We start from the raw sequence: 27,991 nt of genomic DNA, 5'->3' as shown, positions 1-27,991 counted from the left end.
CAGGGATTTTATTTTGCAGCTTCTCCGGGGCCTAAAACAGTGCCTGGCACACAGTAGGCACTCAATAAATACTTGTTGAGAGTAGAAAGAGAATTGGACTAGATATCAGAAGACCTGGGTCCTAGTCACAGCTCTCCCACACGACAGTCGTGTGGGCTTTAGCAAGACACATCCTCTTTAAGCCTCAGGTGCCTCCTCTGTAAATCGGGGGTGATCATCTCGGCCCTTCCCCGCGGCTGACAGCACTGCTGTTAAGGATCAAACAGTGCGTCTCAAACTTTAACGTGCCTCAGAATCACCTGGAGGGCTTGCTAACATACCGGTGACTGGGCTCCATACTCGGTTTCCTATTCAGTAGGTCTGGGTGGGATGAGAAAATGTGCATTTGTAAAATGTCCCAGATGGTACTGCTTCAAGAACCACTGACGAAGAGAGATGAAGGTACAGGAGGTGCTTGTAGGCCTAACGCCCGTCCCAGACAAGTATGGCACTGATGGCCCGGCAGGACATTCTGCGAGGACAGAGTGGACGCATCTTTTCCTTAATTCAGTCAACGACCATTTAGGAGGCGCCAGGTTAGTGCCGGGTGCTGGGGGGTCAGCGGCGCGTGCCACAGGCCAGGCCCGTGAGCCCGTGAACTCAGACCCTGGCCCAGTGGTTGGGAGCTCGCAGTGTGAGGAGGGCTGGGGCGGCCGCTCGGACCTCCGCATGCGGCGGGAAGTATCCAGAAGCGGGGAGGGCCGCAAGCGGGCACCGAAAACGCAAAGGCAAACTCTGGAGCTCGGCGGCGGACGCAGCTCGAAACTTCCCGGAACCCGCTGTCCAGCCCCCGCCCCCGCCCCCGCCCCCGACGCCGGCGATTGAGGCGTGCCCTCGCCCTGGGCGCGCGCCCGGCACACAGTAGGCGCGCGGCCCGGCCCTCCGCACGCGGCCGGCACACAGTAGGCGCGCGCGCGGGCGGAAGCGGGTGCCGGCGCGCGGTATCCGGGGGCGGAGCCGGCGGACTGGGCCAGCGGCGCAGACGGACGCGGGCCGCTGGCCGCGATGGGGGAGGGCGGGCTGCCCCCGGCCTTCCAGCTGCTGCTGCGCGCCTGCGATCAGGGCGACACGGAGACGGCGCGGCGGCTGCTGGAGCCGGGGACTGCGGAACCGGCGGAGCGCGGCGCGGAGCCCGAGGCGGGCGCGGAGCCGGCGGGGCCCGAGGCGTCCGGGCCCGGGGCGGGGTCGGCGGCAGGAGCGCCGGTGCCCGTAGATTGCTCGGACGAGGCGGGCAACACGGCGCTGCAGTTCGCCGCGGCCGGGGGCCATGAGCAGCTGGTGCGCTTCCTGCTGCGACGCGGCGCCTCGGTCAACAGCCGCAACCACTACGGCTGGAGCGCGCTCATGCAAGCGGCCAGGTGAGGGGGCCGGGGCGCCGGGGGGTCCGGGGTGGTGTCCAGCGGCCCCCGGGGCGCGGGCGGGCTCAGGCGGCCGGACCTGCCCGGCGGCCCCCCGCAGATGCCCCGGGAGGTAAAGAGTGAAGGACTGGTTCGAGAGAATTGGAATGGTAAACTTTGAGTAGCTTGGGATACGACGAGAAGTGGAAGCTCTTTTTAATAAAGTAAAATCCGAATCTTAGAAACATTGGCCTTTCAAAACACAATCTGGAGACCGCAAATAGAATCTTAGAGACTTAGAACCTTAGTGATGTCCATTTATTACTTCTTGCAACAAGGGTTTTCTAAGAACCTACCTACCAACCCTAGCTTGGCGTTCGGGATGCTGCAGTACCCAGATAAAGTTCCCACTGGAGCAGCTCACATGCCATTGGGTAGGCCAGGTAAAGGAACAGCTTTCACGGGGAAAATTGGGGGAGCTTTTGGAGAGCAGACTCAGTTTCAGGAAGCGGGGGAAGGTTTCTGGTAAGGATGATGTATGTATTCAAGTCGAGACCTAAGGATACCTAAGAATTGACCTGGATGGAAGAAGTGGAAGGTGGGAATGGGGTGATAGGAGGCCTGTGCAAAGGTTTGGAAGCCAAAGTGAAATAGGCATTGGTAGAACTGCTAGAACGATGTTGTGGCTGGGAGAGCCTGGGAGTAGTGGGAGATGCACCGTGGCGAGGCTGCGAAAGGTGAGCTATCCTAAGGACACTGGGAAGTAATGGAAGTTTCTAGGCAGAGCAACTGACAGAATGAGATTTACGTTTGCAAAGATAGCTTTCACTGCACTGTGAGGATGGATTGGAGGGGTGAGCTAGAATCAGAAAGGCTGGTTAGGAGGGGATTGCAGCAATCCAGGAAGAGGTGATGGTGTCCTGGACCAGAGCAGAGATGGCGGTGTGAGAGCAAAGCAATGAGTTTGAGATGTACTCAGGAAGTAGGATGAACCAGACTTGAAACTCTGGTATAAAGAAACTCTGGTATACAGTGAAGTCTCTCACTCCTGTCAGCCAACTACTTAGGTCCCACCCAATTTCTTGGAGAAATTCCCCAAGGAGGGAACAGAAGTCATTTGTAATTTTGATGGATATTGCCAAATTGCTCTCCATACAGGTTTATTAGTTTCCTATGGCTGCTGTAACAACTTACTACAAAGCCAGCAGCAATCACATCACTCCAACCCCTGCTTCATCACATCGTCTGCCTCCTTTGCCTCTCTCTTCCATATTTAAAGGACCCTTGTGATTCCACTGAGCCCCCCTGGATAATCTCCCCTATCTCAAGGTCAGCTGATTAGCAACCTTAATTCTATCTGCAACCTTAATTTCCCCTTTGCCACGAAACCTAACATATTTACAGGTTCTGGGGATTAGGATGTGGACATCTTTAGGGAGCCCATTATTCTGTTGACCACAGTAGTATAAACCAGTTTACCCTCCTGGCAGCAGTGTATGTGAGTGCCTTTTTTGCCTGCAGCCTCTCCAACAGAGTATATTATCAAACTGTTGAATTTTTGTGTCTGATGAGTGAAAAATATCTCAGTGTGGCTGTGACTTGCAAACTGAGTGAAATGAACCATCTTTCCATATGTATGAGCCATTTGTTTTTCTAAAAGGTGTTGAAATCACAACATTCTTACCCATAATCTTCTCACTGTGACCCGATTATATTTTATTTCTGAGTTCATTTCCAAGTGTTACATGGTTCTAGTTTAATTTGTATTTCTGGAAAATTTTTATTCTGCATTATTTTCGCTGTTAAATATATCGTTTTTAACTGCTGTGTGATATTCCATCCATGGGCACTACTGTGGTTTGCTTAACCATTCCTTAGCCCTTGGGTATTTATTTCAGTCTGTAAACACACCTAGGTAACGCATTGCAGTTGTAACACTTGGGCTGCCCATTCACATGGGTAATGCAGTGTTTTATGCACCTATCAGTGTGTTGGGACTCTTTGTCTTAAGACACTTGATTTGTTGCCCGGAGCCGTCTGGGGTGCCCATAAAACCTTTTAGGCTACGGACCTTACTTCTGAGGTTCCCTGTCTCTCTTAATGGCCCCATCCACTCTTCCAGGCTTTAAAACTCCAGGTAGGTCCTCAACCAAGTACCCATCTGGGCCTTAGCATCTCTCCTTCCCCTCTGCCTTAGTCCAGGCCACACATTTATAAGTGGGCTCCCACTGCTCTCTCTTCTTCCAGGTGTGCCTTCTGTAATCCATCCTCTGCAGAGCTTCCAGATCTTTCTGAAATGAATGTTTGGTTGTGCCTCTCCTGTGATAGCTCCCCTAGTCAGAGCCCTTAGCATGGCATTTGAGGCTCTCACATTCGGACCTCTTCCCAAATCCTCTCTTCTCCGTTCCCCCTGGCTTCCTAAATTCAGGCCAAGATGATATCATCCAGGCCTTCTCTTGTGTCTCCCTGCATGTTCTTTGTTTTTTTAAGTTAACATTTTTTTTGTTGTTGTTGTTGCGGTACGTGGGCCTCTCACTGTTGTGGCCTCTCCCGTTGCAGAGCACAGGCTCCGGACGCGCAGGCTCAGCGGCCATGGCTCACGGGCCCAGCCGCTCCGCGGCATGTGGGATCTTCCTGGACCGGGGCACGAACCCGTGTCCCCTGCATCGGCAGGCGGACTCTCAACCACTGCGCCACCAGGGAAGCCCTAAGTTAACGTTTATTGAGCATTTACTGTGTGCCAAGAGTTTCGTCTCCACTTTATGAATGAGAATTTGACATTACAAAATCTGCTTATGCGCATTCAGCTAGTCAGCAGATTTGGGGAGTCCAGCCGCAGAGTCCTCACCATAACCATGTACTGGAAACCTCTTCTTCCCCTTCTCCCCTCAGTGAGTGAAGCCCCCCACTTCCTCCCAGCTTAGCTTCTTCTGGGAAGCCTGCCATGATATCCCCCCTGTTGTCTGGTCTCTCAGCCCTGGGCAGGCCTCTGCAGTAGTGCCCACCACTCCCACATTATAGCTGGTCACCTTTGTCAGTGACACCCAAACCTGGCTGTACATCAGAATCATTGGGACACTTTTCCAGATCAGATTCCTGAGTTCCCTTTCTGGGATTGTGATTCAGAAGACCCAGGGGAGGGACAGGGACTCTGTGTGACAAGAGGCTTCCCAGCGACGATTCTCCCACATGGTAGGTTTGGGAGCCACTGACACGCACCTAATCTCTGAACTCCCACCTGGAACCGAGGAGCCCTTAGTGAGCCCCGGGGGCCTTGCTGAGTGAGATTTATGTCTGCAGCACCTGGTTTGCTGCAGGGTGTCTCAAAGACCCTGATCACCAATTTTTTGCTGTTAACCAAGTTCTGCAGGATGGTCAAAGTCATCTGATTAATTTCATCTAATGATATTTAACCTTGATGGGACAGGAGACTCAGAAGAATTCAGCTGAAATCTGCTAACTAATAATTTAACATTTTTAGAGGATTTTCCTTCTTCTCTACAAGTTGGTATTGTAAAAAGAGCTGGAATTTGTGGTCCAAGTGTCCTGACTTTGTCACTTGCAAATCGAAAGGCTCTGGACTAATTACGTTCCTCTTTTTTCCTCCATTTATCTTACAGGTGCTATTTTGGAAGCGTTAGCTCTGACATACTCTCTAATTTACTATGGTAGAATGGGATAGTCCTATGAGATGATGAGAATTGACTCAACCTTTAGCTGAGCCTAGACAGGGCCTGGGTACTTTAAAATTTATTGTACTTCAGTTTGTGATTCTGACCATCTGGACTGTCTGTGCTGGGTTGTGCTCAAGCATTCGCTTACGTAACCTGCATCAAGAGCTCAGTGTTGAGGAATAATGTGTAGGGAGACTTCCTAGAGGATACACAGTTTGTCTGACCCTTGGGTCAGGACGGCCAAGCACATGGCTGTGTGCCGACACGTTCCAGTCTTGTGCTATTTCTCCTTGAAAGTAGATAGGCCTCAGAGATGGTGCTCCTGGCAGCCACCACTTTCAATGAAGTGAGTATCTATTTATCTTCCCAGCTCTCTGTGTTCCAAAGCTCGTCATTGGATCAGGACCATCAGAGGCCCTGTGCCTGGACTGCACTTTGGTCTCTTGTGAGTGTTTTAGCATCAGAGATGGTTTCATTCATGTTTTTTTTCCTATTCTTAAAATAATAACCTTTGTTGAGCACTTAGTTTGTGTCAAGCACTGTGCTAAGTATTTCAAATGAATGAACTCATTCAGGCCACACAGAATCTGAGGAAGTAGGTACTGTTGCCTTCCCCATTTTACAGATAAAGAATTGAGGCTCAGAGAAGTTAGGTTACTTGCCCAAGGCCACACAGCTAGTAAGAGACAGAGTCAGATTCACACCTAGGCAGGTGCTCCAGAGCCTATGCTCCCAGCCTCTGCTCTCAGCCATGAATCCTGTCACTCACCATTTTCCTCTTGGTGTTGGCCACAAGGAAGCCACTTGCCAAATTTGCTAAACACTAAAGGGACAGCTTATACGGTGTTTACTTTGGCTCTAATTTCACCCTTGGCTTCCTTACTTTCCTTCTCCTGCCCTTCACTTTTCCGCCTGCTAGCGTGGCAGAGCTGGCCTCTCAGCCCAGGGCTTTGAGAGTGGGAGTGTGTGCCAGGTCTTTCGATACAGGTGTTAATTGCTGAAATTAATTGGTAATCGTAGCAGCTGCTCAGAAAGCCCTGAGCTTCCCTATCTTCAGTAATTACCTATTAGAAGCTTAGCATCCACAAAATTATCTCAGCCTTCATTTTATATTTTCAGCCTAATTGAATGACCTCTTGGGCTACTCGTGAGTTCAGAAAGCATTCCAAGTGTCAGCATTTCTGCTCAAATTCAGTGCTTTTCCTCCTTTGTGAGTTTGTTATACCAGAAAAAGTGGGTTTGGGATTTTAGGGTCTAGGTTCAAGTTTTGACTCCATCACTTCCAAGTTGAGAGATTCTGGATTATTGCTTTCCATTGTAATCTTCAGTTTTCTCATCTGTGAAATAGGCATTATCAGTTTATCTCAGGGCTTACTAAGATCCAATAGATAAAAACAGGATTTTTATCTGTTATCTGCTGTCAGGGATTATGCTAGATTTTATCTCATGCTTGATGACTAAATAGAGAAATCTTTTTTTTATTTTTAAAATTTTTTTGGCTGCGTTGGGTCTTAGTTGTGGCATGCAGGGTTTCTGTTTGCGGCGTGCGGGCTTCTCTCTAGTTGTGGCGTGCGAGTTTTCTCTCACTAGTTGTGGCGTGCGGGGTCCAGAGCTCATGGGCTCTGTAGTTTACGGCACATGGGCTCTCTCATTGAGGCGCAAGAGCTCAGTAGTTGTGGGGCGCGAGCTTAGTTGCCCCGCAGCATGTGGGACCTTAGTTCCCTGACCAGGGATCGAACTTGCGTCCCCTGCCTTGGAAGGCGGATTCTTTACCACTGGACCACCAGGGAAGTCCCTAAATAGTGTAATCTTTTAAAGTTATCTACTCCAACGGAGGATACACCAGTTCTTCGGCCATTTCTGTTGCCTGTCTGGGGACCAGCCTCTGCGTGGTTATGCCAACTGTTCATTCACTCACTCATTCATTTGACAAAATTTACTGAGCTCTGCTGTGGGTCTTGTCCTTGGAGAGTGCACAGTCTAACAGGAAGACACAATTATAGAAGGAGGGCCCAGGTACATCAGTAGGGGTGAGGACAGGGGATTGTGGGTGTTCAAGTGAGGGACCCCTGAACTGATGTGGGGAGATGATCTGGAAGCTGCTCAGAGGAGGTGAGATCTGAGCTGAATCCTGCAGCAGGATAACGGGTGTGCTTAGACCCGTAGACAAGGACAGGAGGGTACTCTGGTCAGAAAGGCAGGATGGCAGAGGCATGGGAGGAGTATAACTGCTGAGTGCAGGTGAGCATGGCAGTACAGTGCGGGAGGTGGGAGGAAGTAAGGTTGACAAAGTTGGCAGGCCTTTTCGGGCAGTGGGAAGTGAGGGAGTGGCCATGAGATTTAGGTTTGGGGAATGTCATTATGGAGGATGGGCAGGGAGACAGGCTGGGGTTGCAGCTCTCCACATTTCTGCCAGATTCTGTACACTCGGAGAAGAGGCCAGACAGGCCCAGTTCCCCTGCAGCTGGGGAAGCCAGTTCACCAAGCTCTCCCTCCGAGCTCCGCAGGCTGAGTGACCCGGTGCTGTTCAGGTTCACGTCCCAGAAGGTATTTGTAAGTTCAAAACAGAGTTCAATCTTGGCTCTGCCTCCACAGGGAGGAGGGAGGCCCTGGGTTTAGATGAAGCACAAAACCGCTTCCATAAAGGAGGGGAACGCCACAAGAGATTCATTGGAAAAGCTGCCTTGCAGATACAGACCTCATGCCGGCATTACGGTCTTGTAAAACCTGGCACTGCCGGCCCCTCTCTTCTTGTTCTTTCCTTTTAGTCCAAGGCTCCTTCCAGCTCTGAGCCCAGAACTATCGCGCCAACCCCAAGCGCTGCAAAACAGAACTCTTCTGCCCTCTGGTGGCAGACGAAGGAAGAGATTTTGCTGGGAAAAGGCATCTGTTTTCCTCTTCCTGGTATCAGAGTTGGTGGGTGCGTGTCTGCCTCCCCAGCATCCCGGCCAGGCAGTCGCTCAAGCTTCCCTGGAGAGGGTCTGGCCCAGGTCGGATTCTCAGCTGCCAGCAGGGGACATACCAGCCAGAAGGTGGCAGCAGGCCTCTGGCGAGAGGTGCCCCCGCCCGCCTCCGCTGACCACAGCTACGCCACACTTCTTGGCATGGGGTCCGCTGTCTCATCTTGAAGGACCTTCTGTGCATGTGTGTTTGGGGCTGGGAAGGGTAGACGTGAGTCAGACATGGACCCTGCCTGTGGGGAATGAGAACACAGTCAGAGAGGGAGCTTGCCCAGCTCTGAAGCAGAATCACACGAACTCTCTGCAATGTGGGAAGCAGCGGGGTGTAGGGAAAAGCGGGAGGGCAGCAGGATTCAGACAGACCTGGGTTCTGACCCTGTGGCCACTTCTCACCAGCTGGGTGACCTTGGCCTGTAAAATGTTTAAATGATTACAATTATAATAGCTAACACTTATGTGGTGCTTCCTTTGGCCAAGCACTGTTCTAGGTGCTTTATATTTATTTTATATTTATATATATTAACTCATTTAATCCTCCACAGCCCTTGAAGTAGATATAATCATATCCCCATTTTAGAGATGAGGAAATGAAGGCACGAAGAAGCTAAAATTCTTTCTCCAGGTAATGCAGCTACTGGTTGGCAGAGCTGGATTGGAAACTAGACAGGGCGGTGGCTTGCCTTTGTGATGGTGTGTATGCAGGGCCAGCACAGTGCCTGGCAGCAGAAGAAGGCCTTTGATTATAAGCAGCTATTACAACTTTAATAGTTAATGATTCAATAATTAATAATTAAATGATTACATGAGCTGTCTCCTCATCACTGCCCCATGTTTAGTGTCACTAATTGTCCATCTTCCTGGCAGATTTGGACATGTGAGCGTGGCACACCTCCTTTTGGATCACGGGGCTGATGTCAATGCCCAGAACCGGCTGGGGGCCAGTGTGCTCACCGTGGCCTCTCGGGGTGGCCACCTGGGCGTGGTGAAGCTGCTCCTGGAAGCCGGTGCCTTCGTGGACCATCACAAACCCTCAGGCGAGCAGGCAGGGGACGGCAGGGACGAGCTCCTGGACGTCACGGCCCTGATGGCCGCCATCCAGCACGGACATGAGGCTGTGGTACGTCTGCTGATGGAGTGGGGTGCAGACCCCAACCACGCAGCCCGCACTGTGGGCTGGAGCCCGCTGATGCTGTCGGCACTCCTCGGGAGGCTAGGCACGGCCCAGCAGCTGGTGGAGAAGGGGGCCAACCCGGACCACCTCAGCGTGCTGGAGAAGACTGCCTTCGAGGTCGCACTTGACCGCAAGTACAGGGACCTTGCAGACTACCTGGACCCGCTGACCACTGTCAGACCCAAGACAGGTCAGGCTGCGCCACCGCTAAACTACCCCCTCATCCCGCCGTGGCCTCACAGGGGACCCCAGATTGTGTTTAAACGGCAAACGCCGAGGGGTGCCCAAACAGAAGGGCATGTGGAAATCAGTCCAGCCTGCGGGGTAGTGGGACTTAAGATGTGCCGTGGGGGAGAATCAGGCAGGGGTGCCTGCCACGTGCAGGTTCCTGGCCCACCCTCCCTCCAGAGAGTGATTTGGTAGCTCTCATAGGAGCCTAGAAACCTGCACAGCAAGGCCCCTCCTTCCTAACCAGATGATTCTGGTGCAGGAGGTTCTGGGATCCTTCTAGAATGGGTCAGCAAACTTCTGTAAAGGACCAGATAATAAATATAGTATTTTAGGCTTTGTGGGCCACACAGTCTCTGTCGTAACCACTCAATTCTGCTAGAATGAAAGCAGCCTACGTGATATGTCAAGGAGTGGGCGGGGCTGGTGACCAGGAAAACCATCATTCTAAAAACAGGCACAGGGGTAGTTTTGGCAACCCCTGCTCTAGAACAGTGTGCCTAACCTCAGCTGCCAATGACCAGTCCCCAGAGACTAATTCACATAAAATTTAGCCTACTTTTCTGTTGTGTTTTTTCAACACCTATTAGTGTATCCTGTTTCTTTTTTCTTTTTGCCATCTTTCTGGCACTTAAAGAGATGTCTAAACTTGCCATCTTTCTGGCACTTAAAGAGATGTCTGAACAATCCTTAGCAAATCTGCTACAGGACATATGTTTCAAAACCTCTAGTTCATCATGTGCAGTAGAATCGTGTAATGCAGAGTCACACAGCCTCAATACCCTCTGTCTGTGATGCTCTGATTTCAGTGGCAGGCCTGAGACAGCCTGGGCTGTAAGGCTGGGCTGCAGCATGTGAGCACGTAGGACTGAAAGGTAAAACTTGGAAGAAAAGGTCGTCAGACAGACAGGCTAAAAAGACTTGAAAGTGTTGAAAGGTTTGAACCATCCAAAGAATATGCAGTAGTCCTGTCAATCACTTTGTAAATCAATTACACTTCAATCAAAAAAAAAAAATTCAAATGGCCAATAAAAAAAAAGTTCCATCAATCAAAAGATGCTGCACATATGGGAAATGCTTATTAGAAATACACTATCGGGTCAAATAACTCTGAAATAAACATGTTGAAAAACCTGTAACAACAGAGAGATGGCGAAAATGAAGAGAATGCCAAACAGAAAGGAAAAAGAAGTAAAGTTTAGGAAAACCTGTCTGGAGCCAGGAGACCTCTTTTACTTTGTGCAGATTGGACAAGTGAGGTCCAGAGAGGAATAGAGGCTGGTCAAAGGTCACATACCAGTTAGAAGTTGAGCGACTCTCAGAAGGTGAGGGAATCCATGGGAAGAGCGCGGGGATGTGACTCCACCCAGTTGCAACACTTGTAGGGCCTCTGGGAGCTGGGCATGCTTGTAACTCTCCGAGCCTTCCTTTGCCTCTTGTGTAAAATGGGGTTAATGACAACTACCAGGTGGTCATGAGCAGAAAATCTGGCCTCGGGGGTGTGAGCCCTTGGGCTAGAATGTAATAGCAGTTCAGTGTTAGGTCCTGGGGAAGAGTTGCAGTCGGAAGGTAGGGCTCCAGCCTCACACAGGGTAGTTTCCTTGACGCAAGGCTGCTGCCCTCCTTTAAAGGCTTTGGTTCCGTTTGTCTCTGTAGCCAAGATCGGGAAGGGGACTGCCTTCTCACGTCCCTGCTCTGCCAACAGGCAGACTCTTACCTCACCCCTGCCCCGGGGAGGTTGGCTTCAGCCATGTTGCAGGTGAGGGAGATCAGGCAACTCGCTCAAGGCCTCCACCCTAGAAGTCGACAGTCTGGAACTTGCATCCTGCCTGTAGCCACTGAGCTGTGCCTCTTGTACTGCTTATTCTCCTCCTTCCTCAGATTTCCCCCAGCCGGCGTTCTGGGGTCTTAGCTCCCCACGTGCCTCCTTAGGGACTGCCCTGGCACCCTGGGAAGGCGATGCCCTCATCTCCTCAAGGTGCGGTGGGGCAGACACAGTGGTGGGCGTGCCCAAGGTCACCCTCTACCAGGATCCACCCAGCCTTGCCTGTGCTGGCCAAGGGACCTTGGACCAGCTGCCCGCGGTCTCTAAGCTTCTGTTTCGTCATCCATAAGTGGGGGACGAGAGTACCCCCTGCCTCACAGGACTGCTGTGAGGATCAAGTGAGGTCATCCCAGCCCAGAGGGAGTGCGAGAGATGCTGGCAGCTGCCTCACCCCTGTTACTGTAGTCATTCTATTTGATGGGACCAGGTCATGGTTATGAGCAGACTTCCCCATCGAGCAGACCAGGGTTTGAGGCTCAGCTCTCCCACTTTGTGGCTGGGCGGCCTTGTTGTGTTCATTGTCCCTCCAGGACTCCAGTGTCCTCTTTCATAAAACAGCCATAATAAATGCACTTACCTTGTGAGGTCCTATGAGCTGTGGTAAGATAATGCCTGTAAAATACATACCCCAGTGCCTGGCACATAAAGAGCAGTGAGTGGAAGCTACCAAAATGGATTTTTATTGACCATTCATTCATTCCGTTACTCTGCAAGTATTTGAGTGCCTACTATGTACCAGGCACTGTTCTAGGCACCAGCAAACAAATCAGACCTAATCCCTGCCCTTGAGGACATTGGCCTCTGTAGGCGAGACAGCCAAGAAACAGGAAATAAGCATATTAAATAAAATAAGTTACATAGTACGGTAGGTGGAAGTACCATGGTGGGGAAGAAAACAAACAGGGGCGAGGTGGAGGGTGTGGGAGCAGTGGAGTTGGGGCGATACAGGCCACTGTATGAAATAGGGCCATTGGGTGGCCCCCTTGAGGTGAGAGTTCAGCCTACTTGCAGGAGCTGAGGAAGTGCTCCATGCGGCCTCTCAGGGAAGAGCCTTCGGGTAGGACAGCAGCAAGGGCAAAGGCTGTGTTACTACTAATGACAGGTTATTAAATGAAAACATTAGGCCCCAGCTTTTTTTGTGAGATGCCAGGAAATCCACCCCCCACCGGGGCCTTGGAGATCCCCAGCTCTCTGCCTTGCATTAGCTGCAGGACAGGATATCTTTGAGGCTGTAACTGTCCTTGTGACACCCTCCCCACCCCCACTGTGGTTGTTCCTTGGGCTATGGAAGGGTCCCTGGAGTTGCTCTGATATTGATGCAAAAACTGGAGCCTGGAGTGAGGAAAGGACCAGCCCAGGGTCACTGGGCATCAGGCGCAGCTGCCGCAGCTTCCTGGGGGTAAGACTAGACTGTCAGTGATTCATTTGCACCAGAAGATTGCTTAGCAACCAACACTAGGGCCAGGTGACACACTCTTTTCTGTCAAAGGGTCTTGGCATGAGAAGGCCCTGGCCCACAGCAAACTAGACTCTTAAACACTTAAAGGAACGAGACATATTTTTTGAAACCAAAACACAGAATCATTTCTTAATAGTATTTCAAAGGCAAAATTAGACACTTGGTTCCATGTCCCTGTGTATACTTCCTTGTAAGAGCCCTGGAGTTAACTAGTACCTTTTCTGGGGTGGGTGTTGGTCACTAGGAAAGATAACAAAAATTGCTTTTTTTTTAGAATAGAGCCTAAGAATTTCTGAAGCATTTTCCCATCTATATTATCCACCCCTGCAACAACCATATGGTCCCCATGTTAGTGTGTTGTCCCCATATTAATGATGAGACGGATCTCTCTGGAAACATGCATTCAGATTTGGGTATTCTGACTCCAGACTCTGTGCTCCTTGTGCCACGCTGCACCTTCCTCCCAGCTGCCGGAGGGGATGGATCTGGACCAGGGATTTGGCCCAGAGTCACAGGTTTCCTCCTGCAGCTGCTCCATCCCCCCAGAGGTAGTCAAAGGAAGTCTTACATTTGCACACCAGTGAAGAGCCTGGTCATGAGGATGGATGCTTTCTGACAGGAGGAGCAGGGTACCCGCTAGCTCCAGCTTTGAGGAAGATGACAGAGAGCAGATGAGGGAGGGGCTGGCCCTGGGTGGGCGCAGCAAGGCCCAGCGCAAAGACATCAGTTGGGCAGTCGCCTGCTGGGAGCTTCATCTGCAAGTCTGGGGTAGGGGTGACTTTCAGAATCATTCAGATGGCTGCTTATTTGGGAAGGAAAGCAAATATTAGCATTGGCTCTTCTGGTGGCCATGACCATGAGCTCCTCTGGGATTAGCTGCTCAGTGTCTCAGGGGGTCCTCTGCTCTGGAATTACCTCATGGTTGTACATTTAGTTTTTAGAATAAAAGAATCATTGTTTCTTTTTAAAATCTTCATAGGAATCCAGATTTTTCCAAGACTGTACTTTTCCGTTCTATCTGAGAAAGGCCATCCCAGAGTTTGGAATGCCTAAAAATGACTGCTTTATGAGTTGTGGGATCGGGAAATGGGCTGCTCATTCATGTTTTCTTGGCCAGATGACCTCCCACAATCTGTGTCTGAAGCATTTTCAGACACTCGGACAATAGCCCTTCCAGAAGGTCTGCTGGAGTCATCTCAGGTCTCTGATTAGACTGCTTTTGAGAAGCAGATCATTTTTAAAGCTAGGCTGGGTCATTACACCCTTGTGACTTTTCTGTTGTTTCAAACCTTTCCGTGGTTAACTTGTAAAATCTTTGTTTACCCAGATGAGGAGAAAAGGCGACCTGATATTTTCCATGCATTGAAAATGGGTAAGCGCTTTAGAAAATCTTTTTGGATGTTTAAGAATACAGTGCTATTTTTTTCCAACCTAATTAATACTTACAGTCCTTTTCAAGGCCACCCAGAGTATTTGAGAAAGAAACAGGCATTTTTTTGTTTCCTGACTCTAGTTTCACCCAGGGAGGTTCAGACCCTGTAGTCTGATAGTCATGCTGTTTTACACACAGATTCCAGACTGCTCTCTCAGGCCCCCTGTGCCTCTCCGGCTAAACCCTGTGGCTATGTCCTGGCTTTTACTTACCTCTAAAATACCTGGCTGCCCACCTACCCACTCCACTCTCTTTGTAATGAAGGGCTGTTTAGCCTAATATTGCCTCTCCTGAAATAGACACCCCACCTCCAGGAAGCTCGCCCTTATCCTCACCTCTCAGGGAGACCTGAGCTCTCCTTCTGCATGCACATTGCCCTTCATCACCATTCTTTTAAGATATCAGTAACGTCTCTCTTTTGGTAAAGCTGTTTGTGTGCTTGCCTCCATCCCTCTTAGACGGAAGGATTTGAGAGTGCGGGCTACCTCTGACTCATCTTTGTAGCCCCTGCGATGCCCAGTAGCCCAGTGCAGAGGCTGGCTTAGCACATCTGTTACATGAAACCACTGGGTAAATAATCCTGCGGTACCAGGCCCACGGATCACCAGGACTTATGCTTCTGCTTCTGTTTGCAGGAAACTTCCAGCTGGTCAAAGAGATTGCCGATGAAGACCCCAACCACGTGAACCTGGTTAATGGGGATGGGGCGACCCCACTGATGCTGGCAGCTGTCATGGGGCAGCTGCCTCTGGTGCAGCTACTGGTTGAGAGGCATGCTGACGTGGACAAGCAGGACAGCGTGCATGGCTGGACGGCCCTCATGCAGGCCACCTACCACGGGTCAGTGCCAGCTCCACTCCCTCAGTGGGGAGGCTAAGGTGTCCCAGGCTGAAATAGGGTTCCTGATGGATTTCTGGTACCGAGATGCTACAGATAAGCCCCCCAATTATGAAGATGTTGAGGTACTCAAGACTAAAAGCCACGCAGGCTCAGTCTGTCCTGCATTCCTACCCTTTGTGCCCAGATTTCCTGTTGCCTTGGCACACAGTTTCACCTGTGGCCATGAGAAACCATGCAGAAGGAAGGTTTTATACTGAAAGATAAGTTTCAGTTGAGCAAACAGATTAGTGCTTTTGGAATTTCACATTGATGTATATAGCAGCCCCCCTGTTGCCCCTGTTGGGAATGAACATCGGCCATTTGTACCACTGGCTTCTCGTCTGATGGCGAGGCTTGTCCTAGCCCTCGTTTTGCGTAGGCGTCAGCGTCGACTGGTGCTTCTGAATCCCTTCTCATCCAGTCATCCCTCTGCCCTCCTGGATGCCTCGTCCTTGGGGTGGGCTTGACCAAGAGGCAGGGATCTGCATGCAGCCTTATACCTGCTCAGTGATCTGATTCCAAATTAGGGGCTCCACCCTTGTCCTGCTTCAGGTGATCAGAGCAGTCTCCTGTGTCCTTTTGAAGTGGTTTCTTTCCTCATTTGATAGGCCGCAGACTTCCGCACCAAACACCCTGGCCTGCGGGAGGCTTCACGTTTCAGCTGCAGGAGTCCTGATTTGGGGCTGGAGGGGCCGGGCCTGCATGTGGTCCTGGGGGCCAGTAGTTTGGGGGCAGAGCCCTTGGTTTTTGTTTTGTTTGTGGAAGGAGCACTCAGGCTTTTATTTCTGTCATGGCTGTCCACAGTGTAGGGAACAAGGGCTGGGAGACACAGCTTTCCAAGCCCTTTTACAGGTGCAGAGATGCTGCTGTGGTTAAAGCCACCACCCATGTTGCCCAGAAGCAAGGCCATGCTCTCCCTTTCAGTGGGTCTCACTCTGGCTTTTTCTTTCTTCCACAGGAACAAGGAGATTGTCAAATATCTGCTAAACCAAGGAGCTGATGTCACTCTTCGTGCAAAAAACGGGTACACGGCCTTTGACCTAGTGATGCTGCTGAGTGATCCTGGTGGGTTGTTTCTGGAAAAGAGTTTTAAGCCTGCCGGGTTCTCTGGCTGGGAATCGAGATAATCACCTGTGATTAAGCACTTGCTTATTCAAGGGGGAAGCCACTCTCAAACTCCCAGAGCTCCCCACACAGCCTCAGGCAAGTCTTCACTCCCCCCAAGGAGGGCGGAGCTGGGACCAGGTAGTCCCTGAGGCCTCTCTCGCCTCCAGCCTTCTGGGAGTCTCCAGGAGGGAAGGCCTTGGCAGTCCGCACAAATCCTAGATTGGTATTTGTGCTCCCAGCCGGAAACTGATTGACTCAGGAGGAAACAGGCCCCTCTCACGAGCAGAATCAGACGAAGCAGTGACCCCCGTGGCTTAATTGTGTAGGTGGAGGCTCCAGGTCAAGGGTCCTGTGCTGGAGGTGTCGCCACGACTAAGCCCCCAGCTGGCACCTCAGACCCTCCCCCACTTTGACAGGCCTTCCTCTGGGACCTGGGGCTTCCAATTAGCCAGCTCAGGGGGCAGGGTCTGTCTTACCTATTGTCTCTCTTGTGACCCCCGAGTTTCAGCCCAGAGCGGGAGAAGCTGGGAGGCCTTCCTGGCCCGCAGGCTCTGAGCCCTGAGCCGGATTCTAAGCAGCTGGCGGTGGAGGGGAGGACTTTGCCTCCTCGGTGTCTAGTGGAGGGACTTCTGCGACCTCCCTTAGCTGTGGAGGTGGCAGGCCGAGTGCCCTTCCTCACCGCCAGCATCACCTCCCTCGCCACCCTCCCCGCCTGCGGGCCCCACGCATCACAGATACGGGCTGGTCCCGTTGTATCCTTGAAGAGCAGTGAGGGCAGCAGAGCTCCTCGTCTGCTTGTAGAGGGGCGGAGCCCGGGGTCTGGGAGGACTTGAGCCCTGCTGGAGAGGTAGCGCCGTCCACCCAAGTGCAGTGATCTCGCTCGTCACCTGCCTAGGGTTCACATCATTCAGAATCAGTCTCCCGGGGACCCCGGGCTCCTCCCACACACGCTTTCCTCTGACAGACCCATCTCTTTCCCTGTGTGTCTTCCCGCCCCCCACTTCGCCCCCAGTCCCTTTCCCAATAAAACAATCTACCCCAATGGATATTCTTTTTCCTAGTGGGTTTTCAAATGAAGTTTTTGCCTGAAATTTTCGAAGAAACACATGCTTATTATTGAACACTTGGAGAGAAAAAAAGGAAACAGTCACCAAGAGAAAAGCATTATTAATAGTTGGTAGTATTTTCTTCTCAGTCCTGTTGTTTTTTCAATAGCCTAGTTGAGTTAATAATAACTAATACTACTTGACCTTTCTTAAGCACTTACTGTATGTTAGGAATTACCTCAAATCCTCCAGATACCTTTATGTGGCGGTACTAATGTCACCTCTTAATCTACCTGCAGTTACATGGCCAGGGAGGAACAGAGGCAGAATTCAAACCTCGGTCATCTGGCTGTAGAGGCTGTACTTTTTTTTTTTTTTTTTTAAAACAACAGCTGTTTTATTTTACTTATTATTTGTTTTTAATAAATTAATTAATTAATTTATTTATTTATTTTTTGGCTGCGTTGGGTCTTCGTTGCTGTGCGCGGGCTTTCTCTAGTTGCAGCAAGTGGTCTTCGTTGCAGTGCACGGGCTTCTCATTGCGGTGGCTTCTCTTGTTGCGCAGCACGGGCTCTAGGCACGCGGGCTTCAGTAGTTGTGGTGCACGGGCTCAGTTGCTCCGTGACATATGGGGTCTTCCCGGACCAGGGCTCGAACCCGTGTCCCCTGCATTGGCAGGCGGATTTTTAACCACCGCGTCACCACGGAAGCCCCGAGCCTGTACTTTTTAAAACCCACCACCCCTCTGCCTTCCTGGTAGGACAGGACTTCTGGCTTTTATTTCTGGTTAAGTGGGTTAAGCCCTGCTCACCTGTTTGCCACCTTTTGAAGAGCCAGTGGAGAGGCAGGGACGCCTTGATCCTGGAGTAACAGGCTCTGGAGCTATGGGGCTGAGTTCTCAGGCTGATGGGGGTCATCTTGGGCCCCCACCCCATGGCCCAACAGACATATTTGCAGGTAAAATGCTGCCTTTTGTGTCCATAGACACGGAACTTGTTCGACTGCTGGCATCTGTCTGCATGCAGGTGAATAAAGACAAAGGCCGGCCCAGCCACTCACCACCCCCACCCCACTCGAAGGTCCGACAACCCTGGAGTGTCCCAGTGCTGCCTGATGACAAAGGCGGACTTAAGGTTTGCCTTTTCTTGTCTTAAATGGCGTCAGAGAGCCAGGCCAGAATGGGTGAAGGGGGGAGATGCTTGCCGCTTCCTTGTTCCCAGGGCTGGTGTAGGCTGGGGTGGGGGCCCCAGTAGGGGCAGGAAGTAAGCTGGAGGTGAGCAATAGGGAATGGTGGGGACCAGGGAAAACTGGGGTGATCGTAACCACTTAGTGGCCTTAGTCGCTGCTTTGCAAATACGTGTGTCCATGTTGCCACATGTTCCCATCTTTTTCAGGAGAAGCTAGAAACCCAGATTTTGATGCAGAGACACAATTTATAAATGTAGGGAATTTAAACATTTTTTTTGCATGATGTAGTACTGAGCTGGCCAACCTTGAACACCTCTTCTTCCAGGCTATCTGTCTGTGGCCTGTGCTTTAGTGTGGAAAGTATTTGCTGATTGCACCATTCTAGGATCTCCCTGCGGTCCACAGACCCCTGTCAGCTTCTTCTGGAAACCTCAAAACCAAGCTCCAGTTGCCTATTTCTAAACTGCAAGCTGAATGTTTCTCTTTGAATTTCTTATCCTCCCAGCCCTGCTCTGCTTGTTGGAAATCAAAATTATTTTTTCCCTTGTCCTGGCTGGGGTTCTAGCACCTTCTCAGATCTGCAGACTTAGCATTCTTCTCATGTTCATCGCTCACTCAGGCCCCTGGATTCTTCCTCACAGTGTTGTTTGCATAGTTCTCTTCATTTCTGCCTCACTGCCATCTCTGTAGGCCAGGCCCTCACAGCCTCCCTTTGGCACTGTGCCAATAACCTCTGAGCTATCGTGGGATTATGTAGACACCCTAGGTGTGGCACCTGTCCTCTCTTTAGGTGGGAAGGCATCAGCTACAGGAGCAGATGGTCCAGGCCTTGGTGTGGACACCCTGACACCTCTCACATTGTTACTGGAAAAGGGGGAAGGAGGTTATGCAGTAATAGATGTTAAGGTGTTTGGTATTGCCTCTGTGTCCATCTGTCTGTCCCTGTTTGACTGTAAGACATTGAGCAAGTTGATATCCCTGGGTCTGTGTTTCTCTATCTGTGCAATAAGGAGATTGATTAGAAGAGGGTTAGCAAATAGGGTTCACTGCCAACTCCAGCCTATTGGAAAGGCCCCCTAAGGGCTGGGTCAGGAAGGATTTAGAAAGAACCATGGCTTTTGGGAAAGGGTGCTATAAGGTTGATTGGTAATGCCCTCAGTGGTCCCAGGAGAGGGGAGGGGAAGCACGTGTGGAGTGCGGTCACTGTCCCTGGGCTAGGTGTTCTTGGGGCATGATTTCTGCTCTGCACTTCCTTGGTAGTCCTGGTGGAACCGAATGTCCAATCGGTTCCGGAAGCTCAAACTGATGCAGACACTGCCCCGTGGGCTGTCCAGCAACCAGCCATTGCCTTTCTGTGATGAGCCAGAGCCAGCACTGGACTCCACAATGAGGGCGCCCCCCCCAGACAAGACGAGCCGCTCTGGGCTCCCCGACATGACCCCCACGACCAAAGACAATGGTAAGAAGAAGTTGCATGTGTGGTAGAATTTCCAGAATGGTCAAACCCTGAACCTTTTTGCCCTCATCCTCTTCCCTTTGTCCCACCTCCTGGGCTGATGCCAGAGGTGAGATGCTGTTGGAATGTGACACTGGGGCAGAGTGGCTGGTCTGGCAAAGAAGGGACATAATTGCTGTCAGTGTGGTAGAATGGGAAAGCTGGTGGCACAGGTCTCAGGCTCCTGTCCCACACGCCCTGTTGAGAGACCACTGGCCAGTCACTGCCTCTCTCTTGCCTTCGATTGGTGATTTTCCCACCTGCCAAATGTGATTGCTCTTGCACCGACAGTGTTTTGAAATAGAGTGAATTACCAGGGTTGGGCTGGGGGTAGTGAGCTCCCCACCACTGGATGTATTCAACAGATTGGATGACTTTGCCAGGGCACTGAAGGAGATTCCCACACTGATTGGGACGTCAATTAGATCAGATCCCTTCTAACAGTCAGACTTCCCACACCCAGACTAGATCCTTTGGCACCACTGTTTGAGACAGACTATTGAGCTGGAGGTGCCACTGTCTGACCCAGCATGACAGTGGTTTATGGAAAAGCTGAAAACACACTCTTAAGGTACCTTTTAAGTGCTTTCCTTCTATTCAGATATAGAATACCAATTATTATTAAATATTTAATCACTCAGGAGAGTTGGTTTTCCAGGATGAAGGCTGACCTGGTCACTTGTCCTCATGCCGTGAACTCTTTGTGGGGGGGTCATTTCAGGAAACTTCTATTTGTTTCTCAGGTCCTGGGAGCACAAGAGGAGAAAAGGAAGATGTGTTATTGACAACCATGGTGAGTGTGGGGCTTTTCTAAAAGCATTTCAAGTCTCTACCAATCGTTAGGGGATTGATTTCTAAGGAGGGATGTAGGCGTTTGTCTTTGTGGTGGTTACAGATGGGGTCGATATCAAAATGTGTAACAGTGGGTATATCTCTGGCACTGAGAAATCAGGACAGATACCAGCCCTGAATTGCAGGTAAGGCTGTGCTGGTGCTTAGCAGCCAGAGGTAATCCCCGATCGTGTTCTCAGGGAGGCAGTGCTGAGGACAGGGGCCTTGTAGGGATAGGAACTGATGGGTGACATTGAACTCACCCTTTTGGTTATGGAAAGCCAAGGAGAGAGGAGTCAGAGAGGAGGGTATGTTTCCAGCCTGAGAGAGGCCTCAGTTTCCTCATCTATAAATTAGAGATGTATCAGGATTAGGTTCAGCTCTGAGTAACAGAAAATCCCCAAATAACTGGCATAAATATATGACAGCCTCACATTTCTGTCAAGTAAGTGAAGTTCAAGACTAGTTCATTGTTCCATAGAGTTTGGGACCTAGGTTCCTTTTACCTGTTGGTCTCCCAGCCATGGCTACTACTACCAAGGTCACCTTTTGGTCCAAGACGGCTGCCAGAGCTCTGTACATTACTACCTCACTCCAGCTGACAGGAGAGATGAGGGGAGAAGAGGTGACCATAGGCACATGCCAGGTGTCTTTAAAGAAGCTTCCTGGAAACTCACACATCACTTTTGCTTACATTAATTGGGCCAGAATTTAGTCACATGGCCCATTCACACTGCACAGGAGGCTGGGAAATGAAGTCTTTGTTCCGAGTGGTCGTGTGCCCATCTAAATATCAGGTGTGTCTGCTGAGGAAGATACCGAGGATGGACATTAGGTGATAGCTAGCCTTCTCTAACTTAGGGGATGCTATCTCTCATGGTTGTGGTTTTTTAATGAGATCATCCCCAGGAAGTTCTTCACGTAGTGGCTGGCCCAGAATGAGCTCTCATTTATCTACTGTGTGACCTTGGACATGTTACCTCACTTCTCTGGGCTTCATTTCTCTTCTCTGAAGTGAGAGTCTCCTGGTTGGAGTTGGGCTCAAGTCCCTTTAGCTCTGAGGCCCTAATCTGGAGGCTGGCCAGGAGGGGGCAGTATTGGAGAGAAGAAGGGAGCAGAGGGGCCCCCAAAAGACGAAGCTGCCCCGGGACCTGCGGAGCCCTGACCAGGATCTGCCCGCGCTGCCCTGCTGTGTAATAGGCGTGAACTGGTGTCTGCACGCTGACTGTGGGACTTGTACCGCCCAACATTCGATAATGTTATTAAATAGCAATAATTACTTTCAGTATGAAGACAGAAATGCTGTTATTGAAATTTTGGAAGATGCAGTTAAAGTATAAAGAAAAGTAAAATTGCCCTTGATCACACATCCTGATATAATCATGATTGACATTTTGTGGCATATATCTTTTGAGTATTTTTCCTAATCATTTTTTCACATCTGTGAATATGATATCGTGTTATATATAATAAACAAATACTTAACACAGCACTAAGTATGTACCAGCCAAATGCTTATTAACTATTTGCAGCACTTTACATATATTCACTCACTTAATATCCCCAACAACCATGCCAGGTCAGGCACTGTTATCTTCCCCATATCGTGCTGAACCTGGTGTATTAACAGGTTGTCATGACCATCTTTTCTGTGTCAGAAACACTCTTTGGTCCCATCACATCCAATGGCTGCAAGATGAACATTCCCTCATGGGACTGTGCCCTCATCTCTTTATCTAAGACTGACCTTCTGGACTTTGGGTTTCCTAGTTTTTCATTATTTTAACAGCTCTGATGAATACCCTTAGGCAGATGAGGTTGTCGAGGCCCAGAGGGGACAGCCCTTATTCACGGACTCTCACAAAAGCAGGACAGAGCCAGGGTGGGAACCCAGGATGCCCACCCTCCCATCTTGTTGCTCTCCTGTCCCACCTCCTCATGCCCTCTAGAGGGCACCAGTGTGCCTGCCTGCCCCGTGGCAGATGGAGGATGGCCACGGTGCTCTGCTGAGTGGGCGTTTGCAGCCATCCTTGCGGAGATGCCCACCTGCCTGGCTCCCGAGGCAGGTTTAGCTGTGGTATGCCCTTCCCTGCAAAGCACCATCTGGCACCAAGTTCACTGTCTTTTCTTAATTAAAGTTAGCTTGGACTGTGTGAAAGCTTTTCCTTGACAGTCCGCCAGTCATCATTGTGTGGATTTTATACTGACCCCAAATCACATTTTCAAAACTTAAATTGCAGTTAAAAATGTCAGAAGTGGGAGGTGTGGCTGGAGTAGGAAGGAGGTGGTGGGATGGGGAATGGGAGGGTTCGCTGGGTTCACAGAGAGCCAGCCTGGGCCTTTCAGTACCCTCATCCCCTCCTGAAACCCCCAGCTCTGGTCACACCAGTGTCCTTGCAATTCTGCGCGCTGGTCTTGCTCGTCTTGCCTCCAGGCCTTTCCACATTCTCTTCCCTCGGTCTGCAGTGCCCTTTCCCCCAACCTCTCTGTTGTCCTTTGGGCTCAGCTCAAGTGCCCCCCCACCCACAAGATGCCCTCTCTACCTGCAGGGAGAGGTGGCCCCTCCCCTGTGCTGCCCCATCACAGCACACGTATCACCTCTTGGCTACCCCACGACTCTCCATACTCCCCGCCCCTGTTGTATGTTTCTGCTGTGGACAGACGCAAGAGAACCTGGGAGTTGGAGCAGGGCAGATGTGGGAATCGCTTGGTTGCTGGGAAGAGAGCTGAGGCCATCATATGGGTTTCTGGCTTGGGTGGAGGGGTAGGTAGTGCTGCCGTTCTCTGAGAAGCAGGGGAAACCTGGAGTCTTCCTCGCAGAGCTGGGAGCCCTCTTGGAGCCTGCCTAACCCACAGCCTGTCTTTTTCAGCTTCGGAATGGAGCCCCCTTCACCAGACTCCCAAGCGACAAGCTGAAGGCAGTCATCCCCCCTTTCTTACCCCCTTCCAGCTTTGAGCTGTGGAGCTCTGATCGGTCCCGGACATGTCACAACGGGAAGGCAGACCCCATGAAGACTGTGCGGCCCCAGAGAGCCAGCAGGGGGCAACCTGTGGGCGGCGGGAGCACAGACACCGTAAGTTGTCCAGTTGACATGCTTTACACGTCACCACTCACTGACATCGTGATGTGTTGCAGGCAGAAGGGACCTGAGACCCACTAATCCAGGGGGGCTGAAGCTTTTTATTTTCTTTTTTTTTTTTTTTTTTTTTTTTTTATTTATTTATTTATTTTTTTTTTTGCGGTATGCGGGCCTCTCACTGTTGTGGCCTCTCCCGTTGCGGAGCACAGGCTCCGGATGCACAGGCCCAGCGGCCATGGCTCACGGGCCCAGCCGCTCCGCGGCATATGGGATCCTCCCAGACCGGGGCACGAACCCGTATCCCCTGCATCGGCAGGCGGACTCTCAACCACTGCGCCACCAGGGAGGCCCTATTTTCTTTTAAATGAGTGATATTCTTTTGTCTAATGAAACCCTACCAGAGAACTTAATATGTAAGCAGATTAAAATGTTAGAGTGAGTGGAGTGAAAATGGGAGCCCCTCTCCTGGGAACACAGGTTGAAGACCTGATCTAATCCACCCCTCCCTTTAGTAGATGAGGAAACAGCCCAGAGAAGGGAAGTCAGTTGCTGAAGGTCACCCAGCCAAGTTGGGGCGGGGATGCTGACACCAGAAATTAGGTTCTTGGCCTCTAATCAAGTTCCATACTACATTGCACAGGCCCAGGACCAAGCTCAACACTGGGAGACAGCGATGTGTGCTGCTAGTATTTTCTTGCAACCAGAAAGTGCGACTTGTCTCCTTTTGACCACAGTGGTTTCCGACTTGGTGGCCCTCAGCGTGTCTCTGTGATATACTGAGGTAGTCCCTCTCGTTGTGGGAGCTGATCTCCATATGTGTAGACTGTAAACAATGTAGGTACAGTAAATGGGCAAACCGAGGACAGGGATTTAGGGCCTGACCCTGCCGCTTTGTGTCGAGTGATTGGAGAACCTCAGGGCCCCCGTCTCTGTCTGACCCCCATTGCTTGCTGCTGCCTTCCTGGACTGTCATAATACCAAATCACTAGTTGGAGACCAAGGGCCTGGTGGCTGGAGGTACTTAAAAATGGACAGAGTGGGTTTACATTAGTCCACCACATGGGAGCAGGTGGGTGACCTGTGGGAAACGATGTCACAGGTGCTCAGCCTGAGTTAATGGTCGGTCAAGTTGTCAGCAGATAGATGTGAACTGCCATCCCTTGGGGGACTCCTAGCAGGATGAGCACCAGTGGGCAAGGACGTACCAGTGGATGCAAGCACCAGCTGGGATGGGCCAACTGAACTCCAGGTCCCTCACCACTGTGATCTGTGCATCGGAAGGAATGAACAGCAAACCCTAACTGTGATATCCACCTTGTTCTTGCAGACTCCCGTCAGACCAGTTAAATTTCCGTCTCTCTCCAGAAGCCCAGCCTCTCCTGCCAATTCTGGAAACTTCAACCACTCACCTCATTCTTCTGGTGGCTCCAGTGGGGTAGGAGGCATGAGCAGGCACGGTGGGGAGCTGCACAACCGCTCAGGTGGGGACCCAGGCAGGCCACTCTGGGGAGGTGGGAAGATCCCTTGGGGTTGAGGGTGTGAACTGGGGACAGTCCTAGAGACCACTGCATACAACCTGTCTTTCTCGTTGATGTGCCTAAAGGATTTTGCAGTGAATTCACAATTCATAGTTTCTTCTATGCATTTTCTTAGGGCAGGGGAGGGGAAGAAATAGTCTATAATGCTTTATTTTCTTGGAAAATTTTACAAGAAACTAAGAGAAATACATGGTGTTTTTGCGGTATTTAAAATCCTTGAAGATTAAACCTTAGATATCTTCTCATCCTGACCCTTCAATGAACAGATGAGGAAACTGAAGCTCAGAGTGGGTGACAGATTTGCCCAGAGACACACAGCAGATTTGCCCAGAGACAATTAAGACTCAAAGCAAATTGCCCCACAGTTATTTTGGGCTTATTGGCATACTTTCTTTTTCTTTAATTTTAATTTTTTTTCACATCATTACATTTGTTTACCATATTCTTTCAGCAAATATTGTTGACCACTTATTAGATGTGAGGCAATGTCTAGGTGATAGAGCATTTAGCAATAAAAAATTCAAAGTCAGTTCTGTAGGAAGTTGTATTCTGGTATAAACAGATAATTTTTTAAAAATCTGATGATAGTAAATACTATAAAAAACAAAACAAAACACCAGAATATGGGAATAGGTAATGAGGCTGGTTACAGGATATTTTCTAGTCCTCCCCGAGGGCATCCAGGATTAACCAAAGCCAGCTTTGCAGGAAGGCACCCTGCTTTATGCCATTACATAAGGAATGCCTGCTTCTTATGGAAAAGCTTGAAAACCAGATAAAGAAAAAAAAAAAAAGTATAATCTCACCCACTAGGGATCATTGTTAACATTTTGGTGTATATCTTCGCAAAGTACTTTAATGCATATTTATGAAAGCATAATAATAATTTATTAAGCACTTAGTGTGTGCCAGGCACAGTGCCCTTTAAATAGATTATCTCCTTCAGTCCTCCAACAACCTGTGAGGTGTCCTCTTCACTTTACAGAGGAGGGCACTGGGGCTCAGGGGAATTCAATAACTCGCCCAGGGTCACACGGCTGCAAAGTAGCAGAGGCAGGACCTGCACGCCAGCAGGCTGGCTTCCCAGTGTAGTCTGCTCTGTAACCTTTTCCCTCTTTGTACCCGTTACCACGTTGTAAACACCTCTTTATGCCAGTACACGTGTAGCTACAGCATCTTTTAAATAACCAAACAGCCTTCCACTCATATGAGGTGTCAGTTTTTGTTTTTTTGGGTTTTTTTGGTGATACGCAGGCCTCTCACTGTTGTGGCCTCTCCTGTTGCAGAGCACAGGCTCTGGAAGCGCAGGCTCAGCGGCCATGGCTCATGGGCCTAGCCGCTCCGCGGCATGTGGGATCTTCCCGGACCGGGGCACGAACCCGTGTCCCCCGCATCGGCAGGCGGACTCTCAACCACTTGCGCCACCAGGGAAGCCCGAGGTGTCAGTTTTAATTCACCAGTTCCCTCTTGTTGAACACCAAGGCTGTTCTAGATTTTTGCTCTTGTAGATCCCACTCTAAGTAATGGCTCCATAGCTCTGCGCTTGCCTGCTTGCTTAGTGATTTGCTTAATGTAAGTGCCTTTGAATCAGGGTGGCCGGGTCAGTGGGCTTGTCTGTTTTTGAAGCTTTACACTTTGCCCTCCAGAATGGCTTTACAGCAGTGCCTGCCACCTAGTAAGTGCTCTATAAATGTCAGTTATCAGTGTTCTCCCTCCAGTGCCCTCCCGCGCTCTGGATATTATCACTTTCCCCTTTTCCTTCGTAATAATTCAAGGTTGCTGGTAGGTTTGGGGAAACAGGGAGAGGGAACTTGGCAGTCAGGATTCAGTCAGGGAAGCTAACCCCCTGAGTATTATGGAGTGAGAAAGTTATTGACACAACTGTGGGAGTAGCTGGGGGTGTAGAGATCCAGAAGCGGGGGCTGGATGATGGCAGAGGAGCCCTGGTGTGGCAGCACGTGGAGCTGCTGGCAGGCGCTGCAGCGGGGCTGCCAGGGGAACCCAGGGCAGGGCGTGCTGTCTGTGCCCGCTGGCGGCTGACTGAACCGGCCACGGCTCGGGGGAAAGCGAAGACAAACTGGAGCCTTGATGGCCGTCCACCTGCCAGTTGTCATGCACAGTCCTCCTGTGGTTAGCCCTGACCCAGAGCCAGGGGCAGGGGTCTGGGAAACGGGGTTCCGGCTCAGCCAGGTCGGTACCTGATGTCCACCGCCCGCACTGCAGTGCTCTGGACCCAGGCAGTCATTCCTATTCCTGTTTCCTCAGGTGGAAGCATAGACAGTGTTCTGTCCCAGATCGCTGCCCAGAGAAAAAAAGCAGCCGGATTATCTGAGCAGAAGCCCAGCCATCGGTCAAGTCCTGTTGGGCCAGCGCCTGGCTCCAGCCCGTCTGAGCTCCTGGTCTCCTCTGCAGGTGGCAGTGCTCCTGGTGGCAAGGTGCTTGTTCTGTTTCCGTCTGCTCCTCTGACGCTCACAGGTCCTGTTCTAGCATGGTCCACGCCTGGGGAACACAGGCGGTGCCACCGTCGTGGGATAGGACTAAACCTCCCATCTGGCCGCACCTGGGCTTTCTGAGCAGGGTGGTTGCCGAGATCATACCCTGTGCCCTTGGTCTCCTGCACACGTGTGTTCACCTCTCGCGTGATCTCCAGGATACCTCCAGGTGGGAGGGGTGCTGAGGTGTGGTGCGATGCCGGGGTGAGC

General features: G+C 50.8%; 1 protein-coding gene across 5 annotated transcripts in view; it reads left to right on the top strand.

Annotated features, from left to right (window-relative positions):
* The first annotated feature begins 939 nt into the window (after positions 1–939).
* The window catches only part of ANKS6 (ankyrin repeat and sterile alpha motif domain containing 6), a 52,259-nt gene continuing 25,207 nt past the window's right edge, over positions 940–27,991 (top strand). For 2 of the 5 annotated variants that reach the window (XM_082623267.1, XM_082623266.1), the window contains exons 1-11: positions 940–1,397; positions 8,875–9,371; positions 14,021–14,065; positions 14,761–14,965; positions 15,963–16,069; positions 18,142–18,290; positions 19,606–19,804; positions 20,584–20,633; positions 23,542–23,745; positions 25,079–25,232; positions 27,555–27,724. In XM_082623267.1, coding sequence (XP_082479393.1) covers positions 1,045–1,397; positions 8,875–9,371; positions 14,021–14,065; positions 14,761–14,965; positions 15,963–16,069; positions 18,142–18,290; positions 19,606–19,804; positions 20,584–20,633; positions 23,542–23,745; positions 25,079–25,232; positions 27,555–27,724 — 2,133 coding nt within the window. In that variant the 5' untranslated portion in view covers positions 940–1,044. The remainder of the gene's footprint in view (positions 1,398–8,874; positions 9,372–14,020; positions 14,066–14,760; positions 14,966–15,962; positions 16,070–18,141; positions 18,291–19,605; positions 19,805–20,583; positions 20,634–23,541; positions 23,746–25,078; positions 25,233–27,554; positions 27,725–27,991) is intronic. The other 3 variants (XM_082623269.1, XM_082623268.1, XM_082623270.1) reach the window with 2 other exon arrangements.

Source organism: Mesoplodon mirus, assembly GCF_964341445.2.
Source record: "Mesoplodon mirus genome assembly, chromosome: 1".
In the NCBI taxonomy this organism is placed as follows: domain Eukaryota; kingdom Metazoa; phylum Chordata; class Mammalia; order Artiodactyla; family Ziphiidae; genus Mesoplodon; species Mesoplodon mirus.
The sequence above is the reverse complement of the archived record's forward strand: the minus strand, read 5'-3'. Positions and strand labels throughout refer to the sequence as shown.